We start from the raw sequence: 22,203 nt of genomic DNA on the forward strand, positions 1-22,203 counted from the left end.
AGCAGTGATAACACACTCAACCAGGAATGTGTAAGCTTTGTGGGCTGCCTGTGAAAGGGCATCAGGAATATTTGTAGGGGGATGGCATGTCTTCTATTAAGGCTGTTCTGGCTAATTGAGGGGTGTAGCTAGCTTCCTTATACTCTTAGTATCTATTCATAAGGTTTCTATTGCCTAGGTGCTATGTTGGAAACCTTACCTTGTTTTTTGGGCTAGTTAGTTAACAAATCTACGATGCCATGGAGCCTGTCAGGAAAACAGAAAATTTCCTATTACTTTCCATAATTCTCCTTTCCTGATGGGCTCCATGGCAGCAGGAGTTCCCTCCCAGCGTCATGAGTAGGCTAATTACGAAACATGGCCTCTAGATCAGGCTGAAAATTTATGAGAGTGGGGTCCTACGGGGGAGGAGCGAGGGCGGCGCTACCCAAAACATATGCTGCCATGGAGCCCATCAAGAAAGGATTAGTACAGTAAGTATTTGATAGGAAATTTTCAGTTTTTCCTTTTTCATAAATTTGCAAACATTTCTAAAATTCTGTTTTCATTTTGACATTATGGGTTATTGAGTGTAGATTAAGGGGATTTTTTTTTTTTTTAATTTAAACTGCAGTGTCATGCTGCAACATAACAAAATTGAAAAAAAAAAGTGAAGGGGCTCTGAATACTTTTAGTAAATCAACCCCACAGCGAATTATAACGTTGATAGTGTAAAATCTGGTGCAGCTCTGAATAGAAACCAATCAACTTCCAGGTTCTTTTGGCCAAAGTTTAAATTGAACAAGCTGAAGTTATGCCCCGTACACAGTGGGCCAGTTTTCCCTCAATGTTTTCACAGCAAGTCAGAGCCAAGGATAGAAATAATGTACGAAAATGCTTGAACGACAAAGGCTTTTTTTTGTTATTTGTTTGATAAAGTTTTGTATCTGATATTTCTCATATGAAAATGGTACACATTAAAAACGAAAATCGTTCGTTCTGTTCCCATACAAGAAAAATTTGTCCCTTTGGAAGTTTTTGTTCGGAAAGGTCGGAATTGGCGGTCGAAAGTTGTGTACACACCATCAGAAAATCGTAAATCGTTCCTCAGATAAAAATGGTCGCCTGATTTTCTTATAGTATATATGGGGCATAAGAAGCGGACTGGCTACCATGCACAGCTGCACCAGATTTTGCACTCTCAACTTTTAGTAAATCAACCCATGTGTACAAACACACACACACACACACACATACATATATACACACACACACACACACACACACACATCCATATAACTCACCCAGCCTAGACTGCAACGTGCCATCTTCAGTGGAGGCCATATCGTTCAGTCGTAGAAGACCTCGCCCCCTCTCTACCCAAGACTGAGACACTTTATCAAACACAAACAGTTTGCACTGGATCTGTTGCCACAAAACGAAAAAAAAAAAAAAAAAGAGAAACATTTTAAAAAGGACACAAATGTGAGACGATCATTACCCATAACCCATAACTGTGCACATAGCAGAAAGCGATTCAATGCTGCCTGCTTCCAGAAAAATTCCCTTTTTCAAAAGAGGATATAAAGTATATTTAAATAGTTCTCATAATGAACGTTTGTGCCATATACACAGTTTATGCTCGTTTTATCAAAACTTTTCATCAAGTATTGGATACAGTGGGGGTGGCGAGAAACACTAGGAAGATTTCCCCTTAATTTTCTAGAGACTCACAGGAAGTTAAAGGAAATCTCTCTTAACTAGTTATGGACTGCCCGCTGCAGTTGTACTGTGGCACGTTGGCTCCCCTGCGCGAATCGCTGTCATTGTACGCGTACACAGCGATTTGTGGGCACGCCCATTCACGAGCGGGGGGAGCCAACCAGCGGGACCTGCGGCCACCTGCGATCGCTTCTGAAACAGACAGAACGGGGATCTGTCAGTGTAAACAAACAGATCCCTGTTCTGTCAGAGGAGGAGAGAGAGATCGTCTGTCTGTTTCTAGTGATTAGGAACAGACGATCTCTCTCCTCCTCCAGTCAGCCCAGCCCCTATACCAGTGTTTCTCAACTCCAGTCCTCAAGGCGCACCAACAGGTCATGTTTTCAGGATTTCCCTCAGGCTAAAAGGCTTTAGTAAATACTAAGTCAAACTGATCAAATCACCGGTGCAAAATAATGGAAATCCTGAAAACATGACCTGTTGGTGCGCCTTGAGGACTGGAGTTGAGAAACATTGGCCTATACAGTTAGCAACACCTCCCATGGAACACACTTAACCCATTCTTCGCCCCCTAGTGTTAACCCCTTCCCTGCCAGTGACATTTATACAGTAATCAGTGGCTATTTTTAGCTCCAATCGCTGAATAAATGTCAATCGTCCCGTCGCAGAACACCGCCATTGCTAGTAAAAAATAAATAAATAAATAAAAATGCTATAAGTCTATCCCATAGTTTGTAAAAACTATAAATTTTGCGCAAACCAATCAATATATGCTTATTGCAATTTTTTTACCAAAAATATGTAGCAGAATACATATTGGCCTAAACTGAGGAAGAAATTATTTTTTTTTACATTTTTTGGGAGATTTTCTTTTTTTTTTTTTATATAGCAAAAAGAAAAAAAATGCTCCCCCCCCCCCCACCCAAATTGTCGCTTTTTGGTTATAGCGCAAAAAATAAATACCACCAAAAGAAAGCTCTATTTGTGGGAAAAAAAGGACATCAATTTTGTTTGGTTACAACGTCGCACGACCGTGCAATTGTCAGTTAAAGCGACGCAGTGCCATGTCGCAAAAAATGGCCTGGTCATTAGGGGGCAAATCCTTCCAGTCCTTAAGTGGTGAAAAGGGATATCCCCTCTTAGGAAGTCACTAGGACAAAATAGAAAGGGTTAATTTTTCCCAGAAAAAAAACTACATAGCAAAAAAATAATAATAATGGCAAACATCCCTACCTACACCTTGCTTTTTTCACTTGCATAAGATGTAGTCAGTTGTTGCCCTTCATGCACGCAGCCTATAGTAGAGTACATTTTCACATTACTGCATTCCTACATATCCCACAATCCCTGGACCTCGCAGTGCAGTGCTTGTGCAGGTGAATCACACAGACACAAGCAGGCAGAGCATTGGCAGACGCATAGAGAGCTCAGAAAAGAGATGTGTTTAATCAGATTAGCACTCCCCATAATTGTGATGCAACACAGAGGGGATGGCGAGGCATGCACTGGACACTGACCCAGAACAGACTTTTTTTGTCCCCTTGGCACACTGGGACCAGTTAGCTGCAGCAATTCATCTACATAGAGGAATCTATCAGCCATGACATGCATGCCACAATATGTGAGCCTATCAGCACAAGGTAAGGCAAAACAAACACAGGAAATTTAATTACACCAATAGCTAGTTAAAGGGGAGTTCCACCCAGGGGGTCCATTAAAAAAAAATAAAAATAAATAAAAGACAGCAGCTACAAATACTGCAGCTGCTGACTTTTAATTGGACACTTACCTGTCCCAGCGATGCGGGGGAAGCCCCGCTCGCCCCCCCCTCCGCTCGTCGGCATTTCAACTGTGGGCGCCGGGCTGTGGCTTCACAGCCTGGCACCCACTGCGCATGCGCGAGCGGCACCGTGATTGGCCGCTCAATCACCTGGGACCTGTAATGGGTCCCAGATGATTGACAGGAGGGAGGGAGCAGAGCGGAGCCCTTCCTGTGCCGAGGGGGAAGTGATGTCACCAGCCCAGGCAAAGGAAGAGGCAGACTACGAGGGACCACCTAGCAACAGGCATTTAGAGGAAAGTAAAAAAAATAAATATCCAAATGTTTTTTTTTTAGAATTTTTCAGGTATTTTTGTTTTTTTGGGTGGAACCCCACTTTAAGCACTGAAACCATTTGAGAGTGAACAATGTCTTTAACCCCTTGAAGACTAGCCTTTTTCTGACAATTGTTGCTTACAAGTTAAATCAGTATTTACTTAGAACCCCCAAACATTATATATAAATTTTTAGCAGAGACCCTAGAGAATAAAATGGCAGTCATTGCAATATTTTATGTCACACTGTATTTGCGCAGCGGTCTTTAAAAACACATTTTTTTGGAGAAAAAATATACACTTTCATGAATTAAAAAAAAAAAAAAAGTTAAAAAGGTAGCACAATTTTTTTGTATAATGTGAAAGATGTTACGCTGAGTAATTAGATACCCAACATGTTATTCTTTAAAGCGGGGGTCCACATATCTATCTTTTTTTTTTTTAGTTCATTCACAAACTTTTCTTCTCAGCATTACATACTCACATATTGTGTGTAATATGTCCGCCTGTGTCAGATTTCGTCGGAAAGAATAACTTATATTATTCACTGCAGGCGGTTTCCATCTTCATTGTGGGCATTTGAAGGCCACAAGCATTTATTTCCTGGATGCGGTGAATGCTGTGCTCCCAGCATTCACCGCTCGTTCCCGCACATGCTCAGTGGCATCCTGGGAAGCCTGAGACTAGCTCCCAGGAGACACTGGGCAGTCTGGGAGAGGCTAGAAACACGCCTACTCCCACGGGAGGAAAACCAGGAAGTGCAAAGAAGAATAGAAAAATAAAAGGTAATTACGGCGATTTAAATTTTTTTAAACGGCATGTCAGCATCTAGGCAAGGAAAAGAATACATACAGATATTGTTCAAAACTTAGGTGGAACCCCGCTTTAAAATTGCGCACACTCGTGACAAACTACAGTTCTTAAAAATCTCCATAAGCGGCGCTTTAAGAATTTTTAACGATTACCAGTTTAGAGTTACAGAGACGGTCTTGCGCTAGAATTACTGCTCTCGCTCTAATGATCATGGGAATTCCTCACATGTGTGGTTTGAATACTGTTTACGCGCGAGCACCAGAGGGATGGGGCGCTTTAAATTTTTTTATTTTTTCTTATTTATTTAATTTATTTTTACACTGTCCCTTTAACGTTTTTTTTTCTGATCACTTTTATTGCTGTCAGCATCCCTTGTGACAGCAATAGTCACGTGTCAGGTTTTTTTTTTTTTTTTTTGGAGGAATCTGGGGTTGAAAATTGCCATTTTTTAAAAAATCTGGCATCTTTAAGCCTCCAGTAAACTGGAAACAATGTCATGACATCCCTTCCGGGTTACTAGATCTGAGACCCGATGAAAGCCGATTTCAGGTTTGTTCAGGGCTCCGGCCACCCGGTGGCCGGTCAGTGGGACGGGAGAGCCAGGGCTAACCACATAAGGCAGCTTGTAATAACAGCCGAGCAGGTGATTAGGCGCGTCAGTTCTTATTACAAAAAAGCCGACCGTCAGCTCTAAAAAAAAAAAAAAAAAAGAAAAACAGTACCAGAGTGATGCCTGCAGACGCATAGAGAGCTCACTCATGCAGCTGTAGGCATCACCACAGTGCAACCACTTGAAGCAGAGGGCTGCATATACGAGTTACGTCGGTGTGAAGAGGTTAAGCAAATATAGGAACAAAAAAATAAATAAATAAATAAAACAAACAAGCAGGCAACACTTCCGCAATGAAAATATCAAAACTACAAGAGATATCAAATAAACTATAAACACCAAAACAACTAATAAACGTCTCCCTTAGGCCTCTTTCACATGGACGATCCGTATGTCCGTTTTTCATCCTTCCATTTTCAGATGAAAAACGGACATACATTCATCCCTATGGAGCGTCGGATGTCAGCGGTGACATGTCCGCTGACATCCGACCCCGCTTCGATCCGAAAAGTGTAACGGAGGAAAAACCTACTTTTCCATCCGTTTTCGGATCGGATCGGGTGACGACGGACACTACGGTCCGTCATCATCCGATCCCCCCATAGGGGAGAGCGGCGCTCTGACAGGTCCGTCGCTGCACAGTGTGCAGCGATGCACCTGTCATCTTCCTGCTCAGCGGGGATCGGCGGAGCGATCCCCGCTGAGCCAGCGGATGTTCACGGGGCGGATCATGACTGATCTGCCACGTGTGAAAGAGGCCTTATTGTGTATGGTGCTTTGATTATGGGGTTCTACCACAGTTTGCATAAATGCTACCTTTAGGGCCGTTTCACACTGCTGCGATGCCAGTCAGCGCATGTGATTTGCGCGACATTGCTGTGCAGATCACATGCGATGTCTGTGCAATGCGAATTCAGTCATACAAACTGTATGGCTGAATTCTCATCGCATTCAGACCAAAGTTGCAAAGGACCCTTTTTTTGTCCGCACACCGCACGGGTGTTCACACACATGCGATCCGATTCCTGTCCAAATTTACAATTCGCACTGGGAGTGTCATTAACTTTGTATTGACACTCCCAGCAGTTCACATACAGCAGTGTGAACTGCCTGCGATTCAGGTGCATTGTGGGAACCCGCACTGGATTCGCAGGATTCCCACATCGCACCAATGTGAACTGAGCCTTAAGATGTGCAGTTGTTCTGTGTGCCCTGTTCACACCACAACGTGTGGATTTTTTCTGCACCGGAATCTGCAACATGTATGCAGTTTTCTGCACATGAAAAAAAACAGACATGACAACATTGGTGTTAACAGGGCATATAACTGAGGCGCATGAAAACTAATCTGAAAGTGATGTCTCTGCAAGTGAAATCTGCACATTTTTTCCTTCACTTCCCATCAGTTTTCATGCATGCAAGGAAGATGCTTCTGTTTGATCTGCAACTGCCATGGTGCTGCACATGTGACCCGTTATGACAGCAGCCATTTGATGGTTTCAGTTTGGTTGAGGACACAAGCAAACGTGACAGTCAGCAACCCAAGGATTTCAGGAATGGAACGGTCTTTTGAAACAGTTAAATCGATGGGTTTAGTTCCACTTTAAGATTTACTTCTGTTCAGGGGCTCTGGGCTTCAGCAAAATGGCAGCCTCCAGCAAGAAGAAAAAGGAGCAAAGCTGGAGGCAATTTACAGCACACACTAATTTTGGTAGCATAATTATTAATGCGGATTATATGTTCCTTGCTAAAGAACATTATTTTTTTTTTTTAATCAAGTTATGGGTATAGTTCCACTTTAAAGAGGAGATTCACTATAGGGAAAAATTTTTTTATGAAAAAGCAGCTACAAATCCTGTAGCTACTGACTTTTGATCAAAGGGACACTTACCTGTCCAGGGATCCAGCACCGTCCTCACCCAGGCTAGTTCCTAACTACCCTTCGGGTTTCCGGCGTTGGCATCCTAACTGTGGGCATCCGGCTGCCCACCTCACTGTGCTTTGTGAATGGTCCCGCAGTCTTCTGGGACCTCTTGCGTGTCCCAGAAGACTGTGGGGATGGAGAGAGAACTTTGGCCTAAGCGATCCGAGCAGAAGTGGGAGCAGGTACTTGTCAAAACTAGGTAACCCCCTCCCCCCCACCCCCAACACACACACAAAAAAAAAAAAAAAAATAATAATATGACATGCCAAATGTGGTAGTAGAGGAGGGAAGGAGGACTTAAAGCGGAACTTCCCCTTTCGGGCGGAGTTCCACTTTAAGCGGTTACAAAGTCCCAAGCTATTTTTTGTTTTATTATTATCACAGAAAGAACGCTGTCAAATGCTTCTCCCTGCTTTTCATAATTATTTTTTTTTACCTATGTGCGCGTTGAGCCCAGGCAATTAAGATGACCAAAGAACCCAGGAGACTAGCCTAAGATGGAATCAAACCTAAGATAAGTGTGCCATAAGGTACAAATATGCCAAGCATATTTGCAGGTTATATAGCAAGAGCGCCTGGTGGCTAAAAAATGTGTTATTTCCACTTTAATGCACACCAACCAATCCTTCCACAAAGAATGGTAGTAAGGCTGTGCAGATCGCTGCTGTCTCCTTACTTGTAGTACATTACTCTCTGCTTCTTCTCCTGTGATCACTTCCACTTTTTCCAGTAAACACCGTTTTGCTGTGGCCTTTGTGTAAGCAGCTGCAGATTCCGCTAGTGATTCAGAGATGTTATTGGCTACAAGACATTCAAAAGACATCATGAGTACATTTCACATGGCCCAGAAAACACACACACACATACACACACAGCTTACATTTGTCTGGGGTATTTTCCAACGACGACCCCTCTGAACCAGACTCCAGACCAGAATTTTCCTTATTGCTATCAGAACTTGCCTCTACTTTGGGTGGACTCTAAAACAGAAAGTGGTTGACTTGACGGTTAAAAAGTGGAAGAGAAAAACACACACTAAATTCTATATTTTGAGAGTACAGTACAGGACTTATTTATAAACCATGGGTTTATATTTATGTTGCTACCTTCAGATGGGTGATTAAACACTGGCAAAAACTTTTGCTAGGGCTGCCCCTAAAGCATTTCCATATAATCCTGCCCACTCTGAGGCTCCAGGTTTTTTTTTTTTTAGCAAGCAATAATGAAAGATCAAGGCACAGAGGGGAGGGACCTGTGCCTTGCTCTCCTTGATAACAAAATTATAGGCAAGTCAAAATTCCTATCTTAATCATACAGTACAGGCCTGGTATTTGTAGACCATTGGGCACACCCAAGCAAATAAACAGAGTGGGCAACAACATACCAACTGAGAACTGCCAACAGGCCCACGAGAAATAGAAGCTCTCTCTTGTAAAGGGCCTAATTCAGAAACATGTCTAACAGATGCGACGGTGACCAATAAGGCACCCTTAACCCCTTTGATGCCAGAGCCATTTTTCCTTTTTTTTGCACACGTTAAAAATAAAAAAAAAATTTAAAAAATAATAATTTTAGGCCTGAAGATTATGTAAAACCCCAAAACATTACATATTTTCATAAAGCACACACCCAGGAAAGAGAATAAAATCATGATAGTTAATTTTTACAGTATTAGCACAGTGGTTTATGAAATGCAAGTTTTCAATAAAAAATGTCAACGTTAATTTTAGGGCATAGGATGAACTTGCAGGGCAGTGGAGGTGGCGAAAACCCAGTCCATAATTTGGTGGAGACGAAAGATCACTGTGGGATGCAGAATACAACACTGTCTGTAGAACAGAGTGGCTGTGTAGCAGTGTGTGCACTGTGTACAGGGCTGGGAAAGCTTTATCCAGGTAGTAAGAAGGGCATCTTGGCTGCTATGACATTGTGTTTTGGAGCAGTTTCTACTTTGTCAAGTCCTTTGACTTGACAAAAACGCACTGGCCAAAATATCCACATCTAGATATCATGAATGACCTGGGTTCGTTAAAAGCCAGGTGTAAGAAACTTTTGTGAAAACTTTGTGTGCAGGGGAGAGCCCGAAAGGCAGGGTCACAAAGTGGAACTGCAACTGCTGGTCTCCCACAGTAAAATAAAGGAAGCATTGGCGAGATGAGAAAATGAGATTATGCATATAGGCATCTTGTATGTCTACAGATGCAAGAAATACCCCTTGTCTGAGAAAGCAATGATCAATCTTTTAGATTTTATCTGGCGTTTTGGAATACAGATAAATCCATTAAGCGATTTTAAGTTCAGTTTTGGGTAGATGCCCCCCCCCATTTAGTTTTGGGGCTGTGAATAAGTTTGAAAAGAAATTTTGAAACTGTTCTTCTGCAGGAACTTGTAAAACCACTCTATGTGCCTTAAGTTGGTGCATCGCCTTGGAAGGTAAAAAGTGAGGCGGGGTAGGGATAGAAACTGCATCTTGTACCATTAAAAAAAAAAAAAAAAAAAAAACACACAGATTGAACCCAGGAGGTCCAGAATGTCTTGGATGAAGACTGGCATATACCAACAGATATCCCCCATTCCGAGGAGTGGGGGCAGCCCTTCATTGTTGGGATGGTTTGGTAGGCCAGGGCATATGACGAAAGACAAGTGTCAGGCCTAGGTTTTGAGGCCGATGCTTGGGGGTAACAAAATTACCTCAAGAGAAAAAGAAAAAAGGGCGCACAAGCCATGTGCATTATCCTTTGGATGTAAATTTATTAAAAACAATGATAAAAAGGAACTACTCACAAGCAGTTGTAGAAGATTTCACAATGAATATTCATTGACTAGCAGCATGCAGTCTAGGATAAGCGGAGCCCTCCAGAGGTCAGAGGAACCCACAAAGATCACTGGCAGCTAACGCGTTTCGAAGGGAACATCCCTTCTTCCTCAGAGCTCGGCCGAGCCCCTCAGAGCCCGGCATGCTGCTAGTCCATGAATATTCACATTGTGAAATCTTCTACAACTGCTTGCGAGTAGTTCCTTTTTATCATTGTTTTTAATAAATTTACATCCAAAAGGATAATGCACATGGCTGGTGCGGCCTTTTTTCTCTTGTCTATTAGGATTCCCCATCCTTGAGGGCAGCAAGGTGTGTGTCTTTGCACTACTTGTCTGGTTATCCACTTGTGCGCAGGAGCGATTTTTCTCTGCTAACAAAAGGACCTCTTTGTAGAAGGAGAAGCTGTAGGTACAGGCAGCTTAGGCTTTTTCCGATTGAGTAGGAATGCCTTGCCAGCAGGAACTTCCTTGATGAATTGGTAAAGGAATTTCCCAAGGAAGTGTTCACCATCTAAGGACATGCATAGAAAATGTTTCTTACAAGCATGTTCAGCAGACCAAGCTTTTAGCCATAACTTCCTGCACATGTGCTCAGAGAAGGAGTGATTGAGATTTGTCGAATGACGTTTTCAAGAGCATCAACACAAAACAGGGCTGAAGATATTAACCTGTAATTGTTCTAAAGCTCGCCATAGGAGAATTCTTTTTTTTTTTTTTTCCATCCATCCACACAAACGAGGTGGCTGGGGGAATCCCCCCGTCAACTGGCTGTAGCTGCTGACTGTCAAAAATCTTACAACGTTACCGCTCGATTTATGTCAAACAGGAATGGCTATACATGGATCGAAAATTGCTCGATCCCTGCTCAACTGGCTGAATTTTGTTCTATCTATGGCCAGCTTAAGGCTATACATTATACAATTTTCCGTTAGATTTAGCAAAAACGACAAAGAGGTCAAACCTAAAACTTTCAATTTGTATCCAATCAGGCAGGCCCTTGCACTACATACTTGAAAGTAAATTGTACAGAAATTGTAAAAGAAAATCTCATAATGAATAGGCAGCTTAAAAGAGCAGGGTCTTCAAAGACAAGTTCCTGGTCTCTGCTCATGCCTTTTGTCAAGTTAGCAATAGCCTTGCAAATAAGAGGTGGCAGCAACGGCTGAATGCAGGGCTGGACCTGCAAAAATCGATAAAGCCTTGAAAATGCCCACCGACAGAATCCATGGATTGAAGAAAAATGGAATTTACTCATTAGGAACTGTGGAGCATTTGAGAACTGAATTGGCAGGATCTACCATCAAGGCAGACCATTTGTTTTTAAAAATCCGAGTGAAGGAGGTTTGGCTTCCTATTCCTGAACAGGGTCAGGGAAAAAAAAAAAAAAAAAAACGAACGTGTAGTATTTTCAGCATCTGTAAATCAAGGGTTCTAGAGGTGCTGAAAGCTTTCCAAAGAATTAAGATATAAAAGCAGAGAAATCTGCTTTTGTCAGAAAGGCCACGTGATGGGTGCCTGGGGAGGAGCTAGAGTAAGATGAGTGCAGTATCAGAATAGGATATTGCACTGGGACAATAAAACTGCCATCACCCTGGGTAGTGTTCTGTGCATCCTGTAGGCTGTCTGCCTACTGCATGCTATTAGGCCCCTTGCCTCTGGGATCTGCCAGGAGGGGGAACTCATGAATCAGGAGTGCAAAATGAATGGGTTTTTTGTGTGCAGGAAAGCAGTCTTCAAGGTCTGGGAACCATAGAAATGGAGCATGATCCTTGATTAGTATTACCCGCTCCAGCTAACTTTATACATGGCACTCCACGCCAAGGTGAGCATCCAACGCAGGATCCAGTGCCCAAAGCAAACATTACAGACCAACCTTGAGGACAGGGTACAGTATATGTGTAATATGCTGCATAAATTGACGGCGCTATACAACTACCTGTAATAAATAAAAATAAACCCCAAAGAGTGTGGTCTGGGTACAGACCTGAGGTACACAACGAGAATAGCCTATTTGGAAACTGCTAGGTAGCACAAAGCAATCAGATGTTGATAGAAGAGTCAAACTTCAATGGTTTAAAAAAACAAAAAAAAAAAAACCAAACACACACACTTCTCCAGGAGTAGGAGGCTACAAATGCATAAACAGCTCAGAGGAGGGAGGAGGAGGAAGGAGAGGAGGTTCATTTTAGCGCTGCAACTAACGATTATTTTCATAATCGATTAATCAGCCAATTATTTTTTTGATTAATCGGATAAAATCATAACAAAAAAACGTAATATGCCATTTTTCAGTTTATTTAAAAGTAATAATGAAAAAACTGAGTGTTACACTCAAACTGCAGAATAAAACATCAATGACGGGGCACTATTCCTCCCAGGAACACCAATGACGGGGCACTATTCCTCCCGGGAACACCAATGACGGGGCACTATTCCTCCCGGGAACACCAATGATGGGGCACTATTCCTCCCGGGAACACCAATGACGGGGCACTATTCCTCCCGGGAACACCAATGACGGGGCACTATTCCTCCCAGGAACACCAATGACGGGGCACTATTCCTCCCGGGAACACCAATGACGGGGCACTATTCCTCCCGGGAACACCAATGACGGGGCACTATGCCCCTCCCCCTCCCAGGAACACCAATGATGGGGCACTATTCCCCTCCCAGGAACACCAATGGGGCACTATTCTCTCTCCCCCCAGGAAAACCAATGATGAGGCACTATTCCACCCACCCCCCGGAACACCAATGATGGGGCAACCCCCCCCCCCCCAGGAATACTTAGGAGGATCAGTCATCGGGCACTTGTCATAAAAAATAATGTACTGAGTTGGGTGGCACAGTGGTGCAGTGGTTAGCACTCTCGCCTAGCAGTAAAAAAGGGTCGCTGGTTCGAATCCCAACCACGACACTACCTGCCTGGAGTTTGCATGTTCTCCCTGTGCCTGCGTGGGTTTCCTCCGGGTACTCCGGTTTCCTCCCACATTCCAAAGACATGCTGGTAGGTTAATTGGCTTCTGTCCAAAAAATTGGCCCTAGTATATGAATGGGGACCTTGGATTGAGGGTAGGGACTGATGTGAGTGTGCGATGTACAGGGTTAGGGACAAGGGTCAGGGTTGTAGACACACACTCACTCAGGTTGAACTGGATGGACTGGTGTCTTTATTCAACCTTACTAACTATGTAACTATGTAACTATGTAACTATGAGTTCCCTTTTTTACTGTGTTATTGCTAGTCATGCTGCTACCTTTCACACACAGCGTGCAGCTCGGCTCTCCTCACGGCTGCTTCTCACCTCTCTGTTCCCTCGAGGCAGCAGTGGGCAGGGCTGAGAAGATCAGTGGGGAGCTGATGTCAGTGAGGAGGAGAGGCATGGACATGCGGCGCAGACATGCCTGGTCACATACGGTGGCGCCTTGTACACAGGAGGATTTTAACGGACGGACAGGGAGGAAGGTGTGGACCAACTAATCGATAATGAAAGTCGTTGACAAAGATTTTCATCATTGATAATATCGATTAATCGTTTCAGCCCTAGATTATTTATGCTTTTTCAGTGCCTGTTAACATATTTTACTTACAGGTGGTACCCAGAGCCATGCACAGCTGGATGAGTGGGCGTCAGGATAAAGTAACTCCCATGTGCATACGTGGAAACCAAGTCATCCCTAACCAATCGAGATAGACTCCAGATCCGAAGAATTCTGTCAGAAGATGGAAGTCTTCAGTCTACAGAGGTTTTTCACTTTGAAGCACGGTGTGGAAAAATCATCATAGATGTTCCACTGCCTCATACTGACCATTGACATGGGTGTCCCTGCAGAAGCCCAGCCAATCCACTTTATCAGCAGTGTTACGGAACACCACAAGGTTACGAATGCAGAAACCGCTCATCTGCTTTTGATGCACACAGCCCACCCTATAAAAAGCCAGCGCTTTCTAGAGTGAGCCAAGATGCACGAGTGCAGGACAGTTTTGGAAACACACTGAATAGGTTTCCAAGGCCATGCCAAAGAAAGCTTAGCATGTAATGCAGTGAAGACAACACAATCTGCATATTCTCCATGCAGAAAAGTGGGGTTTGTGGTCAAGTTTAAGAAAAAGGAAAGCCTGTAACAACTAGCATTATATCTAGTGCACTGCAATGCTGTGGAATCCACATATGTATCAGAGATGATACTCACCAGAACTCGCTCAATCATATTTTGTCCAAACACAAACTTATTACTTGCTGCTTCTGCTTTGTGCGCCGAATTCTCTAAGCTACAAAAAGAAAAACCGGGTAAATTAGAAAAAACACAGCAGAGGAAAGCCATTTTTGTTCAATAAAACCAAAGGCAAAAAATGTACAAGTGCATAGGTTTTAACACAAAGAAAAAAAAAAGGCCTTGCTTGCAACACACTTGCAATTAAAGTGGTTGTAAACTCAACTCAGTGGTTGTAAATCCAGTGAAGAGACTAGCCTCAGGTGATACACAGAGATGAAGCAAAGCCCCCTACATGGATTTGTACCTGTTTATCTGCCCCCTCTCCCCTCTACGTCGATTCAAAGTGCAGAATTTATACAGCTTGTTTGAGCTTTCAGAAAGCAGGGGGCAGGGACATGAAATTACACTCTGCAGAGCTCAGTGAGAGCTCACTGAAGAGAAGGGCATAACAACCACCCACCCCCTTCACACAGCACACAGGAACAGAGCTAAGGCTGTATATCACAGGCTGTGTGCTGGAAATCCCTCCCCCATCACCTTTTTTTCTCTTGGATTTAGGAAAACTTGTCAGTCATGCGGATAGCAGAGGAATGAGGCAGCAGAGAGAAATGACACTTAGTGCTGTGAATTAAGACAAGTACACACTATAAAAGGGATATGCTTTGTTCAGATTTCATGTCTGAGTTTTACAACCCCTTTGAGTTATCAGTTTGTTTTACTGAAAAAAGCAAAATAGTCATAATTTCAGAAATCAATTGAAAATGTATGACTTGGAGCATGAAGATAATTATAAATATACAGTATCTCACAAAAGTAAGTACACCCCTCACATTTTTGTAAATATTTTATCTTTTCATGTGACAACACTGAAGAAATTACACTTTGCTACAATGTAAAAGTAGTGAGTGTACAGCATGTATAACAGTGTAAATGTGCTGCCCCCTCAAAATAACGCAACCTACAGCCATTAATGTCTAAACCACTGGCAACAAAAGTGAGTGCATCCCCTAAGTGAAAAAATTTGCAAAATTGTGCCCAAAGTGTGAATATATGGTGTGGACACCATTATTTTCCAGCACTGCCTTAACCCACTTGGGCATGGAGTTCACCAAAGCTTCACAGGTTGCCACTGGAGTCCTCTTCCACTCCTCCACGACGACATCACGGAGCTGGTGGATGTTAGAGATCTTGCGCTCCTCCACCTTCTGTTTGAGGATGCCCCACAGATGCTCAATAGGGTTTAGGCCTGAAGATATGCTTGGCCAGTCCATCCCCTTTACTCTCAGCTTCTTTAGCAAGGCAGTGGTCGTCTTGGAGGTGTGTTTGGGGTCATTGTGTTGGAATACTGCCCTGCGGCCCAGTCTCCGAAGGGAGGGGATCATGCTCTGCTTCAGTATGTTACAGTACATGTTGCATTTATGGTTCCCTCAATGAACACCCCAGTGCTGGCAGCACTCATGCAGCCACAGTTCATGGCACTCCCACCACTATGCTTGACTGTAGGCAAGACACTTGTCTTTGTACTCCTCACCTGGTTGCCACCACACACGCTTGACACCATCTGAACCAAATAAGTTTATCTTGGTCACATCAGACCACATGACATAGTTCCAGTAATCCATGTCCTTAGTCTGCTTGTCTTCAGCAAACTGTTTGCGGGCTTTCTTGTGCATCATCTTTAGAAGAGGCTTCCTTCTAGGATGACAGCCATGCAGACCAATTTGATGCAGTGTGCGACGTATGGATTGAGCACTGACAGGCTAACCCCCCCCCCACCCCTTCAATCTTTGCAGCAGTGCTGGCAGCACTCATACGTCTTTTTCCCAAAGACAACCTCTGGATATGATGCTGAGCACGTGCACTCCACTTCTTTGGTCAACCATGGCGAGGTCTATTCTGAGTAGAACCTGTCCTGTTAAACCACTGTATGGTCTTGGCCACCGTGCTGAAGCTCAGTTTCAGGTCTTGACAATCTTTTTATAGTCTAGGCCATCTTTATGTAGCCCAATAATTCTTTTTTTCAGATCCTCAGAGAGTTCTTTGCCATGAGGTGGCATGTTGAACTTCCAGTGACCAGATTGAGAGAGGGAAAGTGACAAAACCAAATTTAACAAACCTGCTCCCTATTCACACCTTAGACCTTGTAACACGAATGAGTCACATGACACCGGGGAGGGAAAATGGCCAATTGTGCCCAATTTGAGTACACAAAAGTGTACTCACTTTTGTTGCCAGCAGTTTAGACATTAATGGCTGTGTGTTGTTATTTTGAGGGGACAGCAAATTTACACTGTTATACAAGCTGTACACCAGCGGTTCTCAACCTGGGGGTCGATTGCCGATTCTCGAATGCTGGCCGAGACGGACCCGAAGTTACTGTTTTATGCCGGAGTCTGTCCGCCTCGGCCAGAGAGATGTCACTTCCGGGAGAGGAGAGACCGCACGTAAGTGATGTTCCATCACCGCCATCTTGGTACTCTCGTCCGCAGTAAGGCTACACATAGAAGTCGGCAAGCAGACATCTTTTTTCACTCACCGAAGTCCACTTGCTGTGGACGAGTGTACCAATAGAGCGGCGACGAAACATCACTAGCTGAATCTGACGGAACACCTGTGACTTTTGGTAAGTCAGAGACAGTAATAGCATTTTGTACTGTCACCAGGGCAATCAAGACATAGATTTGTTATAAATAAGTGCTGACATGACAAATTTTTTTTTTTTTTTTTTTTTTTTTAATTATGGAACGATACATATTATTTATATATAAACGTCCCAGTTGGTTCCTCAAAAGTGGTTATTCCGTGCCAGTGCTAGATACATGTTTGGGTGCTATACACTTTGTATATCTAGCACTGGCACGGAATAACCACTTTTGAGGAACCAACCAGGACGTTTATATATAAATCAGTGGTGGGGGTGCAAACACCCTGGGGGAGAAAAAAAAAAAAAAAAACACACCACATTAAAAAAACGCCGCCACTGTGCCCATCAATTGTTGCCACTGTGTCCATGAATTGCCGCCACTGTGCCATCAAACGCAGCCACTGTGCCATCAAACAAAGCCACTGTGCCCATCAATTGCTGCCACTGTGCCAGCAAATGGAGCCACTGTGCTCATCAATTGTCGCCACTGTGCCAAAAGCTGCCACTGTGCCCATCAATTGCTGCCATTGTGCCAAACTCAGCCACTGTGCCATCCAACGCCGCCACTGTGCCAGCAAATCCCGCCACTGTGCCAAACGCAGCCACCGTGCCCATCAATTGTTGCCACTTTGCCAAATGCAGCCACTGTGACCATCATTTTTTGCCACTGTGCCAAACGCAGCCATTGTGCCCATCAATTGTTGCCACTGCGCCAAACGCAGCCACTGTGCCAAACGCAGCCACTGTGCCCATCAATTGTCGCCACTGTGCCAGCAAACGCCGCCACTGTGCCCATGAATTGCCGCCACTGTGCCATCAAACAAAGCCACTGTGCCATCAAACAAAGCCACTGTGCCATCAAACAAAGCCACTGTGCCATCAAACAAAGCCACTGTGCCATCAATTGTCGCCACTGTGCCAAACGCTGCCACTGTGCCCATCAATTGCTGCCATCGTGCCAAACTCAGCCACTGTGCCATCCAACGCCGCCACTGTGCCAGCAAACCCCGCCACTGTGCCAAACGCAGCCACCGTGCCCATCAATTGTTGCCACTTTGCCAAATGCAGCCACTGTGACCATCATTTTTTGCCACTGTGCCAAACCCAGCCACTGTGCCCATCAATTGTTGCCACTGTGCCAAACGCAGCCACTGTGCCCAACGCAGCCACTGTGCCCATCAATTGTCGCCACTGTGCCAGCAAACGCTGCCACTGTGCCATGAAATGCAGCCACTGTGCCCATCAATTGTCACCACTGTGCCAAATGTCGCCACTGTGCCCCCCTGCCTGCTGTCTGCCCGGCAGCCCAGTACCACCTCCTCAGGCACTGCCAGCCCTCCTGGCTGCAGCTGCCCCTTTCTCTTGCCCACTCCACAGTCCTTCTGACTGACCTTCCATCCATCGCAGACTGCTCCCAGTCCCATCAGGCATGCTCTTCAGTCCTCTGACTGAACTCCCCAGACCACATGGCTGCTTCCTCTGTGGAGACTCCCAGGCAGTGTTCTCCTGCTGTCCTCAACCTTGCTCCCGATGCCTTCAGGTGGAAGATAACACTGCCATCTATGATGTGCTCTGTCATGAACAACACACTGCAATGTTTGGTATCTGAGTCCCCTGTAGCAGTTTTATCACCTGTTGGCCCTGCCAGTAGAGCTATTTTTCCTGTTCCAGTAGGAGAGTGACAACGCTCCATGTTCTGCAGTGAAATCACACAGCGGCGGTGTCACCCTGTAGGCAGGGTGGTCTTAGGTAAGTAATATTTTATGATTTGCATATAAACAGCTTGTTGATCAGACTCACACTGTCTGAGAACTTGGTGTTGTCCGCTATGTAAATGTAAATTTATTTACCGAGTTGTGGCTGAGCACATGGATTTTTGAGAGGGAATTTAACTTTTGTAATTCTGTCTGTAGATGTGTAAGGCAAGAGACATGGGTGAGCTCTTGGGATGGGGGGAGTCTTAAGTGTTAGTAATAGTCTGTGTTATTGAAGCTATTCTTATATTTTTATCAGCGAGCCCATGATAATGGATCATAGAGAAAAGAACCTTAAGCTACAGTGACGATTTTTTCAAGTATGGTTTTACTTCAATAATTGCAGCAGGAATTGAGAAACTGCAAAGCATTATTTTGTAATAAAGTTCTATCAGCCGAATCTATGAAGCCCAACAAATTGAAATGTTATTTTGATACCAAGCATCTGAGCTTTGCTGGTAAGGATATCCAGTATTTTAAAATAACAAAGCTGATGGTGTCAAGAAAAGCAGACTTGATACTGGCGGCAAGTACCACAAGCAAAAGCTAGCAGCCGTTGAAGCTTCATATTTGGTGGCTCTTAGAATCACCAGAGCTAAGAAACCTCACACAATTGCAAAGGATTTGCTGTTGCCAGCAGTCAAAGACATTGTTGGAGTTATGATTGGAGCCGAATTTGTTACGAAATCAAGTGCAATTTCCTTATCCAACAACATTGTCAGCAGGAGACTAGATGACATGTCTGCTGATATTATTGATCAGGTAATCCAGGAAATGAAATCTGCTCCACTTGGAATATTTAGCAACCAGCTTGATGAGAACAGTTTGCAACATCTGTAGATTCATTTACTGGTTTACATGAGGTATATTTATGATGGTGACTTTAAAGATGTTTCTTTTTTGCAAACCTCTTGAAACAAAACTACTGCACATGATGTATTTGACAATTGGTTCATTTCTGGAAAAACACGAGATCTCTTTGGAAAAGGTTTGTGGTGTTTGCACAGATGGTGCTCCAGCTATGCTAGGATGTCGGTCTGGATTTCAACGTTTGGTATTGAATGAATCACCAAAAGCCATTGGAACTCACCGTATGATTCATTGACAAATGTTAGCAACAAAGACACTGCCACAAGAGTTACAAGAAGTAATGAAAACCGCCATAAGTGCCGTCAATTTTGTAAAAGCGAGTGCTTTAAACAGTCGACTCTTTTCAAAACTTTGTAATAAATTGGAAGCTTCCACTAATGTTCTGTTATTTCACACTGAAGTGAGATGGTTGTCAAGAGGAAAAGTTTAAAAACGTGTTTTTGAACTTCGTAATAAACTAAAAACGTTTTTTTTTCATCAGAAAGCAAAACCGCAGTTTGAAGCACTTCTCAGCGATGAAAATGAATTGCAGAAAATAGCTTACTTGGTTGACATCTTTGCAATCTTGAACGAGTTAAATTTATCTCTTCAAGGACCAAATGCAACATGCCTCGATTTGTCTGAAAAGATCCGATCATTCTAAATGAAACTTCACCTTTGGCAACAAAAATTGGATGAAAATAGAATGTACATGTTGCCCAACTTATCTGCTTTCTTTGAGGAAAATGACATTGAACTTGACAAAAGGATTAAAACAATAAGTTCTGTCAAAGAACAAGATAGTTACCACCGCTCTAGGTGACCGGGTTCAAGCTTCCCGTCCTCCGCTGTGTGGATGATTGTGAGAGCCCCAGGTGCCGGCAATTGCTATTCCAATGGTATGTGTGTGTTTTGGAAAAATCTGGACAGCCGCACTCCGGATTGGAAAAGTGAAAAATAAAATCCTCTTTATTGAAAAAGTAATAACATGATTAAAATCCGTACATGGCTTTGTTGGGATAATGCAGCATAACCGCTAACGCGTTTCACGCTCCCATAGAGCGCTTACTCACAGTTGGTTTGTACAAAAGTGATCACAACTTATATGCACATAATTTGTCTACCACATGACTACATATTGATTATCTTATTCTAAACAGCTGGTCGTTAGTCTGTGTGGGATTTTTTTGGCATAGATGTGATTGGATGTGCATCCTATAGTGGAATCACTAATGAAGACATGAATATATAAATGAAATGTGTTCATGTTGACAAATGTCAGCATATATGAATGATAAAAAATTTTTTTTCAAGGTTTTCGAAAAAACATATTTGTTGTTTTCCAAAATCACAAGAATGAGATGAGTGCTGGAATTTGACGTTCAAACGTATAAATTATCATCCGTATGATAATTTATACGTTTGAACGTCAAATTCAAGCACTCATCTCATTCTTGTGATTTTGGAAAACAACAAATATGTTTTTTTGAAAACCTTGAAAAAATTTTTTTTATCATTCATATATGCTGACATTTGTCAACATGAACACATTTCATTTATATATTCATGTCTTCATTAGTGATTCCACTATAGGATGCACATCCAATCACATCTATGCCAAAAAAATCCCACACAGACTAACGACCAGCTGTTTAGAATCAGATAATCAATATGTAGTCATGTGGTAGACAAATTATGTGCAAATAAGTTGTGATCACTTTTGTACAAACCAGCTATGAGTAAGCGCTCTATGGGAGCGTGAAACGCGTTAGCGGTTATGCTGCATTATCCCAACAAAGCCATGTACGGATTTTAATCATGTTATTACTTTTTCAATAAAGAGGATTTTATTTTTCACTTTTCCAATCCGGAGTGCGGCTGTCCAGATTTTTCCAAAAGACACACATCTGTCAAAGAACACTTGCAATGCTTACGGACGAAATTTCATCGTACTTTCCAAATTTTCCTGACACCCCGTTTGCACTTGCTAGAAGTCCATTCACAGTCAAAGTTGAAGATGTTCCTGAGAATGCACAAGAGGAGTTCATTGATCTCATTACCAGCGATGCAGCAAAAAATGATTTCTCTTCCATGTCCGTTAATAATGTCTGGATCAAGTGTTTGCAGTCATATCCTGTTCTGTCTGAGATTGTGTTGCGTCACCTTCTTCCATTTCCAGCAACATATCTTTGTGAAACAGGCTTTTTAAGCTTGTTGGTTATCAAGTCTTAATACAGAAGTAGACTTGCTGCAGAAGATGATCTTCATTGTGATCTTGCAAAGACTTCGGAGAATTTCTGATCTGGTGAGATAGAAGCAACCTCAGCGTTCGCACTGACGCTTTAGTTTTTTGATGCATGGTTTTGCAACAATTTTGTAGCAATGTCGTTTACTGTTATTATATTGAGACTGTCTAATTAAGATTGTTACGCTTTGTTTTCACATGATTATACAATACAGTGAATACAGTTCAATACACAATGAATACAAAAATAAACGCACGTTGTAAACATTTTATTCATTTGTAACTTATGTTAGTTATAAATATTGCACACTATATATTACAGATCGTTTTTGTGATTAATCACTAGGCTTTAAGATGTTAGATTTGTAAGAACGAAAATACATTCTGCATATCAGATATTTATATTTCGATTCATAACAGTTGGGTCCCCACAACTTGGGAAATTTTATCAAGGGGTCACGGCACTAAAAAGGTTGAGAACCACTTTTGCCCACTCACTACTTTACATTGTAGCAAAGTGTAATTTCTTTA

General features: G+C 43.0%; 1 protein-coding gene across 2 annotated transcripts in view; it reads right to left on the bottom strand.

Annotated features, from left to right (window-relative positions):
* RANBP3 (RAN binding protein 3) overlaps window positions 1-22,203 on the bottom strand; it is a 114,733-nt gene that overhangs the window by 12,544 nt on the left and 79,986 nt on the right. For both annotated transcript variants that reach the window (XM_073598993.1, XM_073598985.1), the window contains 4 exons: window positions 14,157-14,235; window positions 8,023-8,122; window positions 7,819-7,943; window positions 1,284-1,404 (listed from right to left, as the gene is read on the bottom strand). In XM_073598993.1, the coding sequence (XP_073455094.1) occupies window positions 1,284-1,404; window positions 7,819-7,943; window positions 8,023-8,122; window positions 14,157-14,235 (425 nt within the window). The remainder of the gene's footprint in view (window positions 1-1,283; window positions 1,405-7,818; window positions 7,944-8,022; window positions 8,123-14,156; window positions 14,236-22,203) is intronic.

The sequence above is a fragment of the Aquarana catesbeiana genome, linkage group LG01 (genome assembly GCF_042186555.1).
Source record: "Aquarana catesbeiana isolate 2022-GZ linkage group LG01, ASM4218655v1, whole genome shotgun sequence".
Taxonomy (NCBI): Eukaryota; Metazoa; Chordata; class Amphibia; order Anura; family Ranidae; genus Aquarana; species Aquarana catesbeiana.